This window comes from Dendrobates tinctorius, unplaced genomic scaffold (assembly GCF_039654945.1).
Source record: "Dendrobates tinctorius isolate UK_male_01 unplaced genomic scaffold, ASM3965494v1 ptg000030l, whole genome shotgun sequence".
NCBI classification, from domain to species: domain Eukaryota; kingdom Metazoa; phylum Chordata; class Amphibia; order Anura; family Dendrobatidae; genus Dendrobates; species Dendrobates tinctorius.
In genome coordinates, this window is record NW_027361698.1 from 20,585,669 (window position 1) to 20,606,793 (window position 21,125).

Sequence of the window (21,125 nt, forward strand, 5' to 3'; positions counted from 1 at the left end):
ATGAAAGCGTTCCAGAGTTATGACCTCATAAAGGTACAGTGGTCAGAATTGTAAAAATTGGCCCGGTAGTTAACGTGCAAACCACCCTTGGTAGTGAAGGGGTTAAAAGTTAATATCTTTTAATGGCTAAAATGAAATTAAAAGCTAAATAGTTTTGAAAATCATCAGGTACGATGACATTAATGCAAACAGCAGTAGGGGCCATTTATGGTCATAATGCAGCAAATATTCACTCCTGAATAAATGACCTACCCGGGAACTTGGCTCCTTACATTCCCCTTACACGTTTGGTCCACATTTCAAGCCTGCCCAGCAAATATTTCCCACCGCCATGAAGCAGTCACAACCTAAGATCTGCAGCAATTCAGAGAGAAATACTGGACGTGCACAGCAAGTTCTTCAGAAAATAATACATTCCTGACGCATTTTGACGCCATGGTGCTAAGGACACAATACTGTTTCAGGAGAATGAACATGCCCCCATCACTTTCACACTCTCCTGGATGCACGTTTATAGAGGGCACATTACATGTTTATCTGTGCTCCGTTTTTACATATGGTGCCATTTAGTGCCTACCCAAGTAAAGTCCATATACATACCTCATCACTTTCTACAAGGTTTTCAAACTGTTAGAAGAAAACAAAAACACAAACGTTGAAATTGAAAATTCAAAAATACAGGAAAGTTCCTACACCACAAAATACTAAAAACCATTTCAGTTAGTTTTTGAGTGAATGAAAACAAAAATGAATGTTAAAAAACAGTCTATCACAAGGTTTTTCCTGCCTTGAGAGCAGAATAAAGTAGAGGCAGAGACCCCAATTCCAGTAATGTGTCCCTTACTGGGCTTCTTGCTGTAGTGTTGATAAAATACTTCCTTATCTGCTGCAGCTATGCTAGTTCTCTCAGCACTGAGCTCCAGCTATCTAGTCCTTGATATTCATGAGCTTTATCTATCCCTGTCTCTCACAACTCATTTGCAGCTGACTATGCACAGTGTAAGCAGAAAGCTGTGGATCAACGGTGTAAAGCTGGAGTCACACATAGCGACTTACCAGCGATATCGACACCGATATCAAGGTGTCAGGATCGCTGGCAAGTCGCTATGTGATCGCTGGTGAGCTGCCAAACAGACATCCCTGTAAAAAATAGAATTAAAATAAATATTGTTATTCTCACCTTTCGACGTCCCGCGCAGCCATCCTGCCTCTCTCCACGCTCCGGTCCCAGTAATCCTTTGCGAGAATGACCACGAGACATCACGGTCTCGCGGGAGCGCGAAGTCTCGTGGTCATTCGTGCAAAGGATCACTGGGACCGGGAGCGTGGAGAGAGGCGGGATGGCTGCGCGGGACGTCGGAAGGTGAGAATAACAATATTTTTTATTTTAATTCTATTTTTTATAGCTGATCGCTGGTCTCCCGCCTGTCACACGCAGCGATGCGTGCTGGCCAGCGGGAGACCAGCGACCAAAAAAATGTCCAGGGGTTTCTTACAGCGATCAGCGATAAAGGCAGGGGGGCCGCTCGCTGATCGCTGTCACACACAGCGATCTCGCTGGTGAGATCGCTGTTACGTCACAAAAGTTGTGACTCAGCAGCGATCTCGCTAGCGAGATTGCTATGTGTGACTCCAGCTTAACCTGGGTTAGAGAGAACTAGCAGAGCTGCAGCAGATAAAACGGTGATTTTTGTCAAAGCTACAAGAAGCCCCGTAAGTGATGCATCACTAAAATCATACTATGTCCTTATTTTATGCTGCTTTCAGATCGGTAAGCATAAATATTAACACAATGATTTTAAAGGGACATTTCCACAATAGAAAGTTGGCTCCTATCCATTGGATAGCGGATTACTTATATATTGAGGGATTACCAGCACTCCCGAGAATGTGGGCTCTGTAGAACCTTGACTGAATTGAATGAAGATGGCCATAATTGACCTTCGCGCCATTCACTGCCTATAGGACTGTTGGGGGGAAAAACAAATACAGCACTCAGCTATTTTTCCCAGTCCCACAGACACTGAATGGAGCGGAGGTTGAGTGTGCTCATCTTCACTCCTCTCAGTGGGGACGCTGTAGACCCTGATCTCAGAAGACAGATAGATCCCTCTTTCTCACTATCCCTGTAAATAATTCTTCCTCTAACTTTCCAGTGTTTATATAGCGATACTGGCATATCCTACTAGAGAGGAGCTGTGGGTTATGGAGCGCGAGTACTGGTCTTCTCGGAATAAAAGATTGTAGTTTTTACGGGATGCTGTAATCGCCAATTCTTTTTGCATCACTGATGTGTCCTCCATAGCTTTGTGTATATATCAATCTCATAATCGTAACTTTTGTGGAGAATACAAGACTGAGGCTTAAGGTTCTGTCACACTAAGCGATATCGCTAGCAATATCGCTGTGTCTGATACTTACCTACGACCCGCTCCCCCGCTGGTTATCGCTGATCGCGCGAGAACGTTCTGGACCGTTTCTCATCGTCAGCTTCCTGCTGGGCTTCCTGTGGAGAGACGAGCGACGTGGGCGGGAGGACGTCAGGATCGCCTAGTGTGACAGGTAAGTAGCGACCCCCGTCCCCAGCGATGTCGCTGGTGAGATCTGCCTGTGTGGCAGCTCACTAGCGACGACTTAGCGATGTACCAGCGATCCTGACCGCGTCATATCACTGGTCGGGATCGCTGGTACATCGCTAAGTGTGACAGTACCTTAACACAGTAAGGAGGACAAAGCAAAGCACTGACCAGACCAACACAGTATGCTCCAGACAGAATAGAGAGCGACAAACAAGTTTTTTACATCAATAATGCAGAGAGTGGAATCTGCTTACCTCAATAGTATAGTGTTCTCCTCGTGAGGAGGTTCGAAAATATTTGGATCTGCAGGGGAAAAAACAAAACATTTACAAAATACATTTACAGTATACACATCCTAATAATGGAATTCTATGTAATGCTGATGGTTCATACAGCGAGTTGACGGTCACATTTCAACTTCATAGAATCTTCAGAATTCCACTTCTGCTTCAACCTGTGGTTGAATCAGTCCATTACTCTTCCCACACCCCAATCTTCATTACCTATAGATCTCATTCCATATGCTTTCCCACAATTGAGTTGTACGGTACATATTACAGTTTGGATAAGAAACTGCTGAAAGTGCAGGAACCTTTGCTGGTCCAGCACTGCCACATAGTAATATAACATGACAATCAACCAACTGAACAGCAGACCATGTAATACACGGCCACATCAGGTCTGCAAGAGTTAGAGCCACAGATACATAGCTCTAGGAGCTAGCTCGTAAAGGGGAACAGGGAAAAGGGTTGTTTAACGATTTGACTCTAGATGCTTTTCTATAACATTTGATAACCTGCCACTTATGAAATCCAATCAATCTAACATCAAAACTAAAAGAGGCAGAGATCAACTCCTTCTGTAGGGTCGTTAAGAAAGATATCATCCCTTGATGAATGGTGGTCACGTTTTTCAGTTGTGTAAAGACAACAGCTCCATCATATACCGTATATGTGTAAGTCTATTTGTGGAATTGTAGTCACTGAATTTTTTTCAGAGATTGTGCTGTCCACTCGTGTGCTCTCAAAAATGTTAACAGTGCCACACACACACACAAAAAAAAAAAAAAAAACAGTGTGCAAGAATGTGGTCTATAGCAGCCCACTAAATCAGGCCCTGTCTTTCAAGTACAGAAGACCTGGCAGAAGACAGGATCAGTAGCTTTCTTTTAACCGAGGCCCAGCCCAGAGAGAGCCGTTCATGCTCCTAACATCCATCTGGGCTGCCACCCGTGTGAAAACTAGGCGCTGATTCTAGGTCAGCCCTCCACCGGACGTAAAAGAGCCAAAGTTTGTAAGCAAATATCCATGGATTCTTCACTCTTCACCCCCTACTCCCCAGATCAATCAGCAGGAAACCCATAAAGGAAAAGCATCCTAAAGGACATGTGATGGACACACATGAAAAAGGTGACACATTTTGAAAAACAACAATTAAAATTAAAGTGGTTGTCCACTACTAGGACAACCCCTTCTGGATCAAAATGTTTGGCCCCATAAAAGATAAAGGTTATACTCACCTCCCATGCCGGCGCTGTTCCCGCGTTGTCGGCACTCGCACTCCTGGGGCTCCCGTGCGGTTGGACAATGACAATCAGCGCTGGTGTCACTGTCTCCGCCTTCGGACAAAAAGAATATGAAGAGGAAGTGCGGGCTGCATCTGATCTCTGACTTCATCTTCATGCTCAGTTCGACAGAAGACAAGGACAGTGATGCCAGCGCTGATTGGGCACCGGCGTCACATGTCACAACAACTGCACAAGAGCATCGGGAGAGCGAGTGCCGACAGCGCCGGCACGAAAGGGGAGTATAAGTTTTATTGTTTTATGGGGGACAAGCGAGGGGTATGACAAGAAGTTGTCCAAGTAGTGGTCCAAGTAGCGGACAACTTCGTTAATAGTTAAGGGTGTCGCAATTTACGTGTTCATTCCCAAGACCATATAAAAATGGTCAGTTTTATCCATCAAAGTGGGACGATTTTTTTTTTTCACTTGTCATCCATGTGCAATCCGTTTTGTTTTTTTTCTTTTACAGCAGGAATCTTTTACAGGACCATTTACGGTTTCCTATGTTACAGAATTGCAATGTATCCATAAAACTCAGATGCCATACAATGGCTCCGTATAGTATTTAATTTTTTTTTTTTTTGGGGCACTTGAATGGATGAGTCGCACCTGATTGACTGAAGAAAACTAGTTAACGCTGCCATTTTCTTCTCAGGGAAATTCGGTCAGTGAAAAAAAAACAATCATCTGCACTTTCCTATTGAATAACATTGGTCCAAGTACTGTCCTTTTTTCCCCAAGGCCAGCACTCAAACCAAAAATACAAGTGGTGTAAAAGAGCCCTAATACTGACCAGACCTTCCTCTGGGAAACTGAAATATTACCCTGAAGGCCAGAAATAAAGATGTGCCCTTAGTGGGGGATCTGGAAATACAGATTGTAATGGGGGATCTTTTTATAATAGATTGTCGTTTCCGTGCAGCTCTACTTCGCATGGAAACTACAACCTTTATTACAAAAAGATGCCCAATTACAATCCATATTTCCAGATCTCCAACGTCGGTCTTTTTGGCAGCCCCCAAATCTGAGAAGCATCATTGTCAGAAGTTCCCTGGCCTCCCCAACAGCTACAGAAACCTTTACCTGCAACCAGAAAAAATGTAAAACCTGTCCATTTATAATGACCATGGACAAGATGAAGACCCCCAACTCACATCAGGACTACAAGATCCCAGGTACAGTACAGACCAAAAGTTTGGACACACCTTCTCATTCAAAGAGTTTTCTTTATTTTCATGACTATGAAAATTGTAGATTCACTCTGAAGGCATCAAAACTATGAATTAACAGAATTAACACATGTGGAATTACATAATTAACAAAAAAAGTGTGAAACAACTGAAAATATGTCTTATATTCTAGGTTCTTCAAAGTAGCCACGTTTTGCTTTGATTACTGCTTTGCACACTCTTGGCATTCTCTTGATGAGCTTCAAGAGGAAGTCACCGGAAATGGTCTTCCAACAGTCTTGAAGGAGTTCCCAGAGATGCTTAGCACTTGTTGGCCCTTTTTCCTTCACTCTGCGGTCCAGTTCACCCCAAACCATCTCGATCGGGTTCAGGTCTAGTGACTGTGGAGGCCAGGTCATCTGGCGTAGCACCCCATCACTCTCTTTCTTAGTCAAATAGCGCTTACACAGCCTGGAGGTGTGTTTGGGGTCATTGTCTTGTTGAAAAATAAATGATGGTCCAACTAAACGCAAACCGGATGGAATAGCATGCCGCTGCAAGATGCTGTGGTAGCCATGCTGGTTCAGTATGCCTTCAATTTTGAATAAATCCCCAACAGTGTCACCAGAAAAGCACCCCCACACCATCACACCTCCTCCTCTATGCTTAACGGTGGGAACCAGGCATGTAGAGTCCATCCGTTCACCTTTTCTGCATCACACAAAGACACGGTGGTTGGAACCAAAGATCTCAGATTTGGACTCATCAGACCAAAGCACAGATTTCCACTGGTCTAATGTCCATTCCCTGTGTTCTTTAGCCCAAACAAGTCTCTTCTGCTTGTTGCCTGTCCTTAGCAGTGGTTTCCTAGCAGCTATTTTACCATGAATGCCTTCTGCACAAAGTCTCCTCTTAACAGTTGTTGTAGAGATGTGTCTGCTGATAGAACTCTGTGTGGCATTGACCAGGTCTCTAATCTGAGCTGCTGTTAACCTGCGATTTCTGAGGCTGGTGACTCGGATGAACTTATCCTCCGCAGCAGAGGTGACTCTTGGTCTTCCTTTCCTGGGGCGGTCCTCATGTGAGCCAGTTTCTTTGTAGCCCTTGATGGTTTTTTCCACTGCACTTGGGGACACTTTCAAAGATTTCCCAATTTTTCGGACTGACTGTCCTACATTTCTTAAAGTAATGATGGCCACTCGTTGTTTTTTACTTAGTATTTGTATTATGGCAAGAAAAAAGCAGCTAACAGTCTATTCAGTAGGACTACCAGCTGTTTATCCACCAGACTTCTGCACAACACAACTGATGGTCCCAACCCCATTTATAAGGCAAGAAATCCCACTTATTAAACCTGATAGGGCACACCTGTAAAGTGAAAACCCATTTCCGGTGACTACCTCTTGAAGCTCATCAAGAGAATGCCAAGAGTGTGCAAAGCAGTAATCAAAGCAAAAGGTGGCTACTTTGAAGAACCTAGAATATAAGACATTTTCAGTTGTTTCACACTTTTTTGTTAGTTATATAATTCCACATGTGTTAATTCATAGTTTTGATGCCTTCAGAGTGAATCTACAATTTTCATAGTCATGAAAATAACTAAAACTCTTTGAATGAGGTGTGTCCAAACTTTTGGTCTGTACTTTACTTTCAGCTGCATCACATCTAACGTAGTGTACTGAATTATTTTGTACTAAATGTCCAACTGAGGGTCTGTATGTGGGGGAGACAGGGCAAATACTGAGAACAAGGATGAATTCTCATCGCCACTCAATAGGAGAAAAAATAATAGATATAACTGTGGCCAAACATTTTTGTCTCCCTGATCACAGCACCATAGACATGAAATTACTTGTATTAAAAGGTAACTTCAAATCTCAGAGAGACAGAAAAATGTGGGAGTATAAACTTATGACAACCTTTGACACACTCAGTGCAGGAATAAATGTGTCGCATGGATTTATGTCTTTCTATATCATCTAAGAAATGTGATCCTCAGACCATTTGGGGGCATCACAATCATGGACCAAACCTCAATCATAGGACAATAAGACTTTCACACTCCTATCTACGAACTGCTTCAACATTTACATCCACAACTGCTTCTCCTTCTCCCATAATGACAGTTCTGCTTCACGCCACTTGTCTTATCTATTGCATTACTCCTGTGTCCTGTTGTGTATAAATATGTGACTCTTCAGATGTTGTATTTGTCTATATGCCTGATGAAGGGACCCGAGTAGTCTGGAAAGCTGCAATTTGTTACCATCTTTTCAGTTAGCCATTTAAAAGGTATCAACCACTGAGGATTCTCAAATTGTAATATTTTCCTATCTACTGGATAACACTGTACACAGATGTTTTTCCTGTAAAAAAAAAAAAAATACAGTAGGCACTTTCATCCTTCACTGCCTGTAGTACACAACATTTCATGGTGACAACTTTAGTCACAGGTAAAAGGGAATTCACCAGAATTAACATATCACATGCGATTTGTCATTCTCTCCAAAGTGAATGTGAAGATCACGCTTGTCCTTCGAGTGGTAACGTGCAGCAGGTTCAAGATTATGAGCACTGAATAGCCTCTCAGAGAGCAGAGGCTGGTCTACAAGTGTTGGCAAAATTTAAACCTCCTATGTCACATTCCACCTCATTAAGGGCAAAAGTGACATTCTGAAGGACTTCCTAGTATCTAGTCCAAATAAACATAACAATGCGTTTTTCTTTATGCCTTGGACTATAGTAGTGGAGATTATAATGTTCCGAAAGAAAATATGATGTCCAGAAAATTTCATGAATACCTTTTACTTTTATTGTGGGTGACTTTTGTGGATTTCAAGTTTTTTGTTACACATAGAAGCGGGAAGAGGGTAAATACAGTAGAGAAAAAAGTATTTAGTCAGCCATCAATTGTGCAAGTTCTCCCACTTAAAAAGCTGAGAGAGGCCTGTAATTGACATCATAGGTAGACCACAACTATGAGCGTCAAAATGAGAAAACAAATCCAGAAAATCACCTTGTCTGATTTGGCAAGATTTATTTTGCAAATTATGGTGGAAAATAAGTATTTGGTCATTAACAAAAGTTCATCTCAATATTTTGTTATATATCCTTTGTTGGCAATGACAGAGGTCAAACGTTTTCTGTAAGTCTTCACAAGGTTGGCACACACTGTTGGTGGTATGTTGGCCCATTCCTCCATGCAAATCTCCTCTGGAGCAGTGATGTTTTGGGCCTGTCGCTGGGCAACACAGACTTTCAAATACCTCCAAAGGTTTTCTATGGGGTTGAGATCTGGAGACTGGCTAGGCCACTCCAGGACCTTCATATGCTTCTTACGAAGCCACTCTTTCGTTGCCCTGGTGGTGTGCTTGGGATATTTATCATGCTGAAAGACCCATACACGGTTCATCTTCAATGCCCTTGCTGATGGAAGGAGGTTTGCACTCAAAATCTCACGATCCTTGGCCCCATTCATTCTTTCATGTACACGGATCAGTCGTCCTGGTCCCTTTACAGAGAAACAGCCCCAAAGCATGATGTTGCCACCTCCATTTATCAGTAGGTATGGTGTTCTTTGGTGTTCTTTGGATACAACTGAGCCTTCTGTCTTCTCCAAACATGACGACTTTTGTTTCTACCAAACAGTTCTACTTTGGTTTCACCAGACCATATGACATTTTCCCAATACTCTTCTGGATAATCCAAATGCTCTCTAGCAAACTTCAGACGGGCCCGGACATGTACTGGCTTAAGCAGGGGGACTCGTCTGGCACTGCAGGATCTGAGTCCCTGGTGGCATAGTGTGTTACTGATGGTAGCCTTTGTTACGGTGGTCCCAGCTCTATGCAGGTCATTCACTAGGTCCCCCAGTGTGGTTCTGGGATTTTTGCTCATTGTTCTTGTGATCATTTTGACCCCACGGGGTGAGACCTTGCAAGGAGCCCTAGATTGAGGGAGATTATCAGTAGTCTTGTATGTCTTCCATTTTCTTATTATTGTTCCCACAGTTGATTTCATCACACCAAGCTGCTTTCCTATTGCAGGTTCAGTCTTCCCAGCCTAGTGCAGGGCTACAATTTTGTTTCTGGTGTCCTTCGACAACTTTTGGTCTTCAACATAGTGGAGTTTGGAGGTTGTGGACAGGTGTCTTTTATACTGATAACATGTTCAAACAGGTGCCATTACTACAGGTAATGAGTGGAGGACAGAGGAGCCTCTTAAAGAAGTTACAGGTCTGTGAGAGCCAGAAATCTTGCATGTTTTTAGGTGACCAAATAGTTATTTTCCACCATAATTTGCAAAATAAATCTTGGCAAATCAGACAAGGTGATTTTCTGGATTTGTTTTCTCATTTTGACTCCACATAGTTGTGGTCTACCTATGATGTCAATTACAGGCCTCTCTCATCTTTTTAAGTGGGAGAACTTGCACAATTGGTGGTTGACTAAATACTTTTTTCCCCATTGTTTGTATAATTGTGTACGGTGTATATCTATTTGGTTTTCAAAAAAAAGGTCTGTACCCCAAAATGAGTTATCCGTGTGACTATAAAGAATACCTGTTACTATTACACATTCAACATTTGGTCTTTAGGGGCAGACACATATCTCATGCGAGGATTGCATTGCAGTCCTCGGACTGACCATCGGTTCTCCTGACCTGAGAGTGTGACAACTGCATAGAAATACATCACGCTGTCATGCGCAGGTCAGGAGAGCAGTTCGTGCAGTGCGATGCGATCCTCACACAAGAAATAGGACCGTCTGTCTAAGCCCTTTGGGGAAGAAGTAGGATCCTGGGAAATATTTTACTCATGGTGTACAACCAAAAAAAACATAAGGAATTTAAAAGGAAATTGACAGATCCTCAAGGCCCATCTACCTGCTGCAAAATTACAGCCATAATCCAGCAATAAAATCTTGCCCTTGATGTATTTATATAATCAGTTATGTGTCCACAAAAACAACTTTTATTGAAAATATGCAAATTCCCCTGAACTAGTCTGACCAGGCTGCGACTTCACAGTCTCTTGCTGATTTTGTAAGTTTGCCCACTGACAAAGACATGAACAGTCTATAATTTTAAGAGTAGGTTAATTTTAACATTGAGAGATAGAATATCAAAAATAAAATCCAGAAAATCACATTGTATAAATTATATTTCTTACTGCGAAATGCAAATAAATGTATATAATTTATACAATGTGATTTTCTGCAGGTAATGAGTTGATTGAGCGTCTAACTGGTGTGTAGGAGCCATTCCTCTTAATGGTTGGTAGGGGACCAAATACTTATTTCTTACTGCATAAGGCAAATAAATTTATATGTATTTGATCCCCTATCAACCATTAAGTTCTGGCTCCTACAGACCAGTTAGATGCTCAATCAACTTATTAACTGCATTAAAGACAGCTGTCTTACATAGTCACCTTTATAAAAGATTCCTGTCCACAGACTCAATTACTCAGTCAGACTCTAACCTCTTTTTATGGATGTCAGAGACAAGATCATAGATCTGCACAAAGCTGGAATGGGCTTCAAAACTCATACATAAGGCGCTGGGTGAGAAGGAGACAACTGTTGGTGCAATAGTAAGAAAATGGAAGAAATACAAAATGACTCTCAATCAACATCGATCTGGGGCACCATGCAAAATCTCACTTCGTGGGGTATTCTTGATCATGAGGAAGGTGAGAGATCAGCCAAAAACTACACGGGGGGGAACTTGTTAATGATCTCATGGCAGCTAGGACCACAGTCACCAAAAAAAAAAAAAAATTGTTAACATTACGCTGTAAAGGATTAAATCCCTGCAGTGCCCTCAAGTTCCCCTTGCTCAAGAATGCACATGTGCAGGCCCATCTGAAGTTTGCCAATGAACACCTTGATGATTTTGCTAGTGATTGGGAGAAGGTTCTGTGGTCAGACGAGACAAAAATTGAGCTCTCTGGCATTAACTCAACTCTCCACGTTTGGAGAAAGAGAAATGCTGCCTATAACCCAAAGATCACCGTCCCCACTGTCAAGCACGGAGGTGGAAACATGTTTTGGGGGTGTTTCTCTGCTAAGGGCACAGGACTACTTCACCACATCAATGGGAGAATGGATGGAGCCATGTACCGTAAAATCCTGAGTGACAGCCTCCTTCCCTCCGCCAGGACATTAAAAATGAGTCGTGGCTGGGTTTTCCAGCAAGACAATGATCCAAAATATACAGCCAAGGCAACAGAGGATTGGCTCAAAAAGAAGCACATTAAGGTCATGGAGTGGCCTAGCCAGTCTCCAGACCTTAATCCCATAGAAAACTTATGGAGGGAGTTGAAACTCCGAGTTGCCAAGCGACAACCTCAAAATCTTAATGATTTTGAGATGATCTGCAAAGAGGAGTAGACCAAAATTCCTGACATGTGCGCAAACCTCATCATCAACTACAAAAAAGTCTGACTGCTGTGTATGCCAACAAGGGTTTTGTCACCAAGTATTAAGTCTTGTTTGCCAGAAAGATCAAATACTTAATTCTCAATGCAAATAAATTTATATAATTTATACAATGTGATTTTCTGGATTTTATTTTTGATATTCCATCTCTCAATGTTAAAATTAACCTACCCTTAAATTATAGACTGTTCATGTCTTCGTCAGTGGGCAAACTTACAAAATCAGCAAGGGATCAATTACTTATTTCTAACTTCACTGTATATTAGAAACTGGATTGTTGTAAAACTGGTAATGAATGAGAACTGTTCTCACTTGTGATCTGCAGCCTATTCAAAGTCATTGCTAAAGATAAGGCGGACATGAGGCCTTCTATCAGACACGTGCCTGTGCCAGGATCCCTTATGTAATGTTACTCTGACCTCCTTGATGGGCACATCAGTGATAAGGAGAGAACCCGCTCACTGGACCACCATGACGCCACATTTTACAAGAAAACGCATAACACACACAATTACGATGTAGTCTTCCATAAACCTTCCGTACTGTTACAATCCTGTTGTAAACCAAAATGAATAAATCATCACAGAATGTGGAAAAAGGAATCACATTAATTAGTAAAGTCATTCCATGAATATTTCAGGATTTCCAGGCTGCGCGGCAGCCCCTGAAGCACACGCTCCTGCCTGCATAACGTCCAGTGACAGATACCACAGAACACACTGCCTGGGGCTTCCTCTGCTGCACTGCTCACGTCTGGGGTAGTGGAGATCTACTGGAATAATACAATAGGAGAGAAAAATAAATGTAATACTAAAACACTTTTCAATTAACGTCAAAAGAGAACCTATCATGGTGAAAATGGTATCCAAACTGCAGGCAGGAGGTTATACAGCAAGAGCAGCTGACTAGATTGATATACAAGTTTGTTGGAGGAGTTTCAGTATAACTTTTATTTTATTCATTGAAATCCCTGGTGTTTATATACATAGGAGTCCAGTGGGCGGTCCTACTAGTGACTGACAGTCTTCCCTGTGCAACTATACATGCAGAGTGCAGTCAGTCATTGAGTAGGGCCGCCCACTGGACTCATATGCCCACAAACACCAGTGAATCCAATAAATAAATTACTGGTTGCACTGAATATTTTCCAACCAATCTGTAATTCTGCTTAGCTGCTCCTTCTCTACATCATGCTGTCGACAGATCAGACCGAATCTACATATGACAAGGTCTTTAAAGGGGCTGCCTCTAGCATACTATGCCAATCTGATTAATGAAAACCTTACTAATCCCCACCACTTCTGTGCCACTAATTTCCACGTCCCTCACCAGAGTCTCTAGATCTTGGCCTGTAATGACAGGTGATGGACACAATCACTGGCTGGAGAGGTCACCAATAAACTTACTGATGCGCCATTCACATGTCCATGTCAAAAGTCATCAAAAGTACCCTGTTAACTAATCTACTTGAGTACCTTACATTGATGGTGCCATAAAAATCACCCCAAAACATCATGGTCCTTAGAGCCCAAAATACTAAAAGACAGTTTTGTTAACAATAATGGGAATATGGCCGGCAATGAAAAAAATACCTTTAGCCTACTAGCCTGTGGCAAGCTAAGGGGGCAGCGTCCAAGCAGTTGGGGCTGTTGGTTACTCATTAACGACAGCTCTGTGGATCTCCCTTCTCACCAAGAAGCCCAAGTGTCAGTGCATGAGACAAGACAAAACAGAAAGGGAACTTTTCTGTTAAATGATTTTTCTTGAGTTGTCTCTTGAGCAGAACACAGCCCTGCAGTCTCCTCACTTCCTGGCTTCTGACAGGGGGGGCACTCCTCCGTGAGCGACAGTTCTGGAGATAGCATATCAGTAGCAATAGTAGAATCATAACCGGTGAGTACAAGCTAACATTCCAGCCGTTTTGGCACTCGAGGTCCCGGGGCTCCCGTGCAGTTGTTAGGACATATGAGCCCGGCTCCCAATCAGGGCCAGACTCACTGTTCTCGTCTTTTGTAGACTTGAACATGGAAAGGAAATCCGGGCTTCAGTAGATCTTCCTCTACATATTCAGTATGACTGAAGGCGAAGACAGCGACATCAGTGCTGATTGGGAGCCGGGCTCACATGTCATAACAACTGCACGGGAGCTCCGGGAAAGCGGGTGCAGACACAGTGGGAACAGTGCCGGAATGGGAGGTGAGTACAATCTTTATTAATTTATCAGGGCGTGGGGTGTGACTTGTCGTCCAACTAATGGACAACTTGCCATGATCCAGGTTGGATTATGACAGATAAATGCAATAGTAACCTTTTTTTTCCTTCAAGCCTTTGGCTTTAAGGTAGTTTTGCCCCCCGGTGGCCATTAGGGTCATTGCACTGTGGTGATTTCAGTTCTAGTTTTGCTCCCAGTGGCCGGTAGGGTCATTGCACTCTGGTTTCTTTAGTTTAGTGCATGTGATTATCACTAACAGGTGTGATTGTTCTGGTTTAACTATATAGGTGTGTCTTGTTCTCTCACTAACTGTTGGTGATATTGCCCATTTCTAACCAAGTCTGGCGGAGGAAGGAACTACAGAGAGGAGTTCCTTGCAGCTCAGGCAGTGCTCTGGTGTAGTAGCTTCAGTTGGAAGCTGAATTCTGTTGTTGGACTCTGTTGCTGGGAGCAAGAGCAACAGAGCAAAGCTAAGTGGTGTTACCCCTGTTTTGTAACTTTCCTTGTGTGTGTTTCAGTGCAGTGGTGGGATTAGTTTCTGCACCGTCCATTTCACTAGAAAGGGCTAGGTGCAGGGTGAGCTAGGGTTTTTAGGTTCCTGATCTGCGCCCGGTGCGGAACCGGCCTAGGGATCGTTAGGAGTGTAGAGACAACGACTCAGGGGAGTGCAGGAGGTCTCCACGTCCCCATTCCCTATCGCAGGTCCCTCCATTGTATCAGTTTCCCTGGTGTTTCCCTTTATTACTTAAATTCGCCCTGCTGGAGGCGGTGTATCCAGTTATATGTGTAATTCAGAAATTCGCCCTGCTGGAGGCGGTGTATCCAGGGTCACGTGTGCCATAGAAATTCGCTCTGCTGGAGTCGGTGTGTCCAGTCACACGTTGACCATCACACAACTTCTTTAAAATCTGCAATGAAATCTGTAAGTTACAAGCTCATTTTCTTGCAGATTTTAATGTACATCTGGTTTGAAAATTCCAGTGGGTGAAGTAGTCAGCAAATATTCACATTGATTCTTAAAAGAGAGCAGCATGGTGGCTCAGTGGTTAGCACTGTTGTTTTGCAATGCTGGGGTCTTAGATTCAAATCCCACCAAGGACAACATCTACAAGGAGTTTGTATGTTCTCCCCGTGTTTGCGTGGGTTTCCTCCGGGTTCTCCGGTTTCCTCCCACACTCCAAACACATACTGATAAGGAATCTAGGTTGTGAGCCCCACTGGGGACAGTGAAGGTAATGTCTGTAAAGCACTGTGGAATAAGATATATAAAGGGAAAAAGGAGCATGCCAACCTATAACAAAAACACAGGATCACCTATCACTAGTGATGAGCGAACGTGCTCGGGTGTTATCCGAGTATCCTGGGCGTGCTCGAATAATGTTCGAGTCCCCGCGGCTGCACGTTTTGCTGCATTTAGACAGCCGCAACACATGCGGGGATACCCTTCAAACAGGGAATCCCCGCATGTGTTGCGGCTGTCTAAATGCAGCAAAACGTGCAGCCGCGGGGACTCGAACATTATTCACATTATTCGAGCACGCCCAAGATACTCGGATAACACCCGAGCACGTTCACTCATCACTAACAATCCCCTATAATAAAAGTGATTTTTATATCACAAGACAAAAAAGAAACCACCAAGAACTATTAATGTGCAGGTACACACTGTTGCCTGTGCACACAGACTCCATTATTATATACCACCCTTGGTGAGGTGTCATTTCTTGCCATTGTGCAGATAGTATACGGCTCAGATGCACTCATTGCATGCTGTTCATGCAGCAAGCACCACGTACACCAGGAATACAGGATTGCTTGGTCTTACCTTGCACTGTGGCCTTATTGGATATGATCTTCTGGCCTGTGTTGGTCATGTTTCCTTGATATCCGACGCTCATGTTTGCATCATTATTGTATTTACTGGTGCTAGTAGTTTAGTAAATGCGATCTATCCATGTCCAACTAAGGTATCCTTCTGTCCAGAGCTTCTCATTACTGTATTTTCTAACCAGCATTATTATATGCCTTGGCAATTATCGCTTCAGTGCATTGCTGTAACAGGCAAGGGAGGTTTATTGACCCTATTATGGGCATGCCGTGGTTTGCATATGTAGCCTTTTGGCGGTTTTAATTGTTCTGAACTTTACGTGGTTTCTTTTTGTCTTATTATTATTATGCATTTATATAGCGCCATTTATTCCATGGCGCTTTACATGTGAAAAGGGGAAATATAGACAAGTATAGTAGACATGTGTAAGACAAGGGACACACAAGTACATAAGGAGAGGGGACCCTGCGCGCAAGGGCTCACGGTCTGTGACTGATATAACTAAAATAGTGATTTTTTTTTATAGGTCACCCCTTGTTTGGCATGCTTCTTTTGCCCTTTATATAGTCTATTTTGGTACGCGTCAGGCTGATCCCCATCCATATGGTGGGGCCCTGTCTATATTATAGCGCTATGGAATATGATGGCACTACATAAGCAATGCATAACATTAAGTGTTAAGAACACAATGTTCGACACCATTTGTAAAATCCCATCCACCTGCATTGTACGATACTAGCAAATTCTGCAAATGGTGAAGCAAACTCATGTAAAGCACTTTTCAGTATGAGACTGGTTTCCCCGGTTACACCATAAGATAACATCTGGAGGCCCCTCATTCCATCTCTTACAGAACATGTGGATAGCCTCTTTGTTGCTATTATTGCACATACTAGACATATCAATATTGTGTGTAAATCAGGAATAGACCATAGTGGAAACAGTGGAAAGTGGTTTCCTCTAAAGTACACTGCAAATTGGTTTGTGTTCTACTGTCCACAGCCTGAGCCCATAAGAAAATCCTCCGGGGAGCTATTCTGTCTCTGGGGACAGCAGAGTACACTTTTCTATTGGCAAATGATTAACCAACTCCTTAGATCAGCACGGTAGACTGCAGGAGCCCACTCCAGTCAGTTCTTTTTATTAGCGAGGCAATGAGAACTTACACAGTGCATTTTTAGGCGTATGGTCTTCCAAGATCCTGAGACCAAGTCCTGCCACCAGTCGCTTGATCAGTGGGACCGGATCAAGGAGACCTACTCCTACATCCCAATATACTTACTTCAATGTTAGAACAAAAAGGGAAAAACTAAACATGAAATGGAGAAATAACAATAATCATAAAAGCAAAATAGTTCTAATGACTAGTGGAGGTCGATGGAAAACTACAACATAGAGAGTGATTTAGTACCACCGATGTCCTTGAACTCTTCACATTATGTACATAATGTATTGGATTATTGGCTTTTATTCCATTGACGCCATTAGAACTTGGACCACCCCACTAGATACCACTTAAATGATTGAAGAAAATATTGCAAGAAGAAAACAAATTGATAATATAGGTCAATTAAACAGCTGTTCTCTCCAACTCAATAGTATAATAGTACAATTAATGTCCTCTCTGACCACACTATTCCCGTAATCGTCCTTGGCTTCTGTTCAGCTATGGGAAAAGAGTTTCCATCTACTTCAGGAGTAAAAAAAAAAAAAAAAAAAGTGAATCAAACTGCAGCTTCAATTACCCAGAAACAAATGAAGAACGTTACTGAAAGTAGGGAAACACCAATACAGTACTTTAGTATTATAATAATGGAATTGCACCTAAAATAAGGAGGGCAGTGAAGGAAGAATTCTACTACATTTTCATGGGAACTGGATAAATAAGGTCCAGATCACACTGGGTTCTTGCTTTACAGGAAATTGTCTATCGATTCACACCAACTCTATCGGCCATGTCAGTGATCTGTGCCTTCTGGACAGGAGCCCCGAGAACCACCTTCTATCTCCAGGCATTAGCGCCTCTTGTTTTGATTACCCGCCCTGGCATCATATCACTTGCCACATGCCCTAATGGTGTCACAACAAGATGGCAAGTCAAAAGAAGAGCTGAGGATGCCGAGAGGCAGTAGGTCATTCGCTGGACTCCTGGTCCAACGGCTATAGATCACTGACATGGCCACTGTACTGGGTCCTACAAATTGATTTGCACCAACTCTAATTTTTGCCCTATAATGTTAGGAAAGCACCCAAAGTACAGAGCAAAAGTGTACATAGGGATCGAATGAAAGAAAAGCATCCGCTTGGTCTGTGTCTAGCTAGAAGCAGTATACTGCTAAAAAAAAAAAAAAAAAAAGTACCGTATGTAAAATGTTGTAGACTATGCTATTCCATACCATGCTGCCCAAAAAACATTGAAATCCTTGGGTGGCAGATGCCACTGTATAGCATCTATCACAGAAATCCATGTGATGGACAATAGTGAGATTTTTCAATAGTTTTTCATTACACATATATTAGAGCTAACCTGTGCCTGGATTCATGCTGCCCAAATTGTGGACAGCATGAATTGCAGATCCGTACATTTTTCCCTTAAAAAGCTCCAGCATTTCAGAGACAATATAATTTACAGATCCAGCCAGTATAAGGTCTCCCAAAGGCCACATGCCACCTCGGACAGACTTGATGCAAGCCACTCCTTCTGGCAGATACCACAGGAACCCTGGCTTTGACCCTATAACACCAGTGCAGGGATCTGGTCTTATAACAAAGTCCTCTGTATTGCTTCCACGAAGGGCTGTGGGCAAGAGAAGAAAACAAGGGCAAGAGTATGGCCTGGCGGTCGGGTCAAATCAAAGAGGGCAGAGAAGATACAAAATAGTCAGGAGAAACACCAATAAACAAGCCGCGCTCAAAACAGGAAACACATACTAGACAGGAGAAGAGAACACAGACCTCAACCAGAGGAGCACAAAGCTATGATTGGCAGCTAACAGCAATTTGCTGGGTGTGGTGCTTCCCAATAAACTGTAGCAGGGGGCTGATTACTCCTGCTGGACAAGCACACACCAATACTACCAGACTAGACAATAGCACAGGTCTCAGCCATCCTAATCTTAAAGGGAAGGTGCCATCCAAAAATTTTTTTTTCAGCAATTGAAAAAATGTGAAGAATTAATGTTTAGATTTTCTTTAAAAATATTTTCATTTGTTTTTAATTTTGTAAAATATGAAAAATAATTTTAAAAAGTTTGGCATTTCCACTTGTTAACACTAGGGGGAGCAGCTACTGAAATTTGGCACAAAAACCTAGTGTACAACTAGCTCCCATTACTGCCCTGCAGTAATTATGGGCGGAATCTGCTGACATGGGTGTGGTGTCACTCCTCTCCTCCCCTTCTGGGTGTTTGCTAAGAGAAAAGAGAGGATGACATCTAGGAACACAGTGAGCAGCCATTTTGATTTACTGACTGTCTTTGCATGCAAAGTCTGGATCAGGACAGGTCATCAATCAGCAGAAATGTTTCCTGGATTTCTGTGGAGCAGACAAGCAGATGGTCCATCCATGTGTATAAAACACAGCGCTCTATGTACAATCCCTGGCACCGAACAGGGCGCCCCCCATAGACCAGCACACTGCTCTCCTGAAATACTCTGTGCTGCTGTCGCCCTGCTCCTTCCACCATATATCAGGCCCCTGTCGCCTCGCTTTCACACATCACCAGGACGGGATCTGAGGAGAGGAATGGGGTCTTCGGTCACCGAGGATGGCAGGCAGCAAGGATTCTGGGAGCAGGGTGACAGCAGCACAGAGTTTTTCAGGAGAGCAGTGTGCTGGACTATGGGGGGCACAGAGGGAGATATATGGTGGAGGGAGCAGGGTGACAGCAGCACAGAGTATTTCAGGAGAGCAGTGTGCTGGTCTATGGGGGGCACACAGAGAGATATATGGAGGAGCAGGGTGACAGCAGCACAGAGTATTTCAGGAGAGCAGTGCGCTGGTCTATGGGGGAGGTCACAGAGGGAGATATATGGTGGAGGAGCAGGGTGACAGCAGCACAGAGTATTTCAGGAGAGCAGTGTGCTGGTCTATGGGGGCACAGAGGGAGATATATGGTGGAGGAGCAGGGTGACAGCAGCACAGAGTATTTCAGGAGAGCAGTATCACACGGGATAGAGTTAGATACACGGATCAGCAGTCAGTATCAAACAGGATAGGATTAGATACACAGCTCAGCACACAGTATCACAGGTGAGGATTAGATACACGGCTCAGCAGGCAGTATCACACAGGATAGGATTAGATACACGGCTCAGCAGACAGTATCACACAGGATAGGATTAGTTACACGGCTCAGCAGGCAGTATCACAGGATAGGATTAGATACACGGCTCAGCACACAGTATCACACAGGAGAGGATTAGATACATGGCTCAGCACACAGTATCACACAGGAGAGGATTAGATACATGGCTCAGCAGGCAGTATCACACAGGAGAGGATTAGATACACGGCTCAGCACACAGGAGAGGATTAGATACACAGCTCAGCAGACAGTATCACACAGGAGAGTATTAGATGTCCAGCAGATTGCCAAGTGTTTTGAAACAGCAGGGAGCAGCTCCTCCTATGTTTTGCAAGAGCAGGGGCAGCAGCTGGCCGTGTGTTTTGGAAAGAGCAGCTTGGTGTCCAGGAGCTCGTCCTGGTTCCTCTCCTGCAGCTGGTATGTGCAGAGTGAACATCCAAGCCCTTTTATGCTGGAACAGTACAGCATCCAGGGCTTGCAATAGAGTGTAAATGAAGCTAAAAGAAAATCACTGGGCTCTAATAAGATGGCGCCTGGCCACACCTACAGCTGTGAATTGAGCTGCCCACAGAGGCGTGGCCAGTTCACTCCTGATGCAGCTGCAATGAAAGAGATAGGGTCGGGAGCCGACTATTGTCTCTTATGCCCAGGGACTGCCGTAAATGAGCATGGAAAGTGTCGTTCAGCAGCCAGAGAGGTAAGATGGCAGCCCCCACTGGCTGCATTACTACAGAAAAAAAAAAAATCCATACACACCACCGAGTCAAGCTTAGGGGACAATATCTTTTTATACTATTTTCTTTTTTACATTAAATTATGAAAAAACACGGCACCTTCCCTTTAGGACCCCGTCACACTTAGCAAGATCGCTAGCGATAAGCGACACCGATTTGATGTCGCTATGTGACATGCAACAGCGATGTGGCCCCCGCTGTGATGTCGCTGATCGTGCTCGAACGTCCTGGGCCGTTTTTTGATCGTTGGCGTCCCGCTGGTGCGCCTGAAACACTGAGTCTGACACCCTTT

General features: G+C 43.4%; 1 protein-coding gene across 2 annotated transcripts in view; it reads right to left on the reverse strand.

The window, feature by feature from the left end:
* The window catches only part of AP1AR (adaptor related protein complex 1 associated regulatory protein), a 76,546-nt gene that overhangs the window by 48,153 nt on the left and 7,268 nt on the right, over nucleotides 1–21,125 (reverse strand). For both annotated transcript variants that reach the window (XM_073571952.1, XM_073571951.1), the window contains exons 2-3: nucleotides 2,834–2,882; nucleotides 601–627 (exon numbers count right to left, since the gene is read on the reverse strand). In XM_073571952.1, coding sequence (XP_073428053.1) covers nucleotides 601–627; nucleotides 2,834–2,882 — 76 coding nt within the window. The remainder of the gene's footprint in view (nucleotides 1–600; nucleotides 628–2,833; nucleotides 2,883–21,125) is intronic.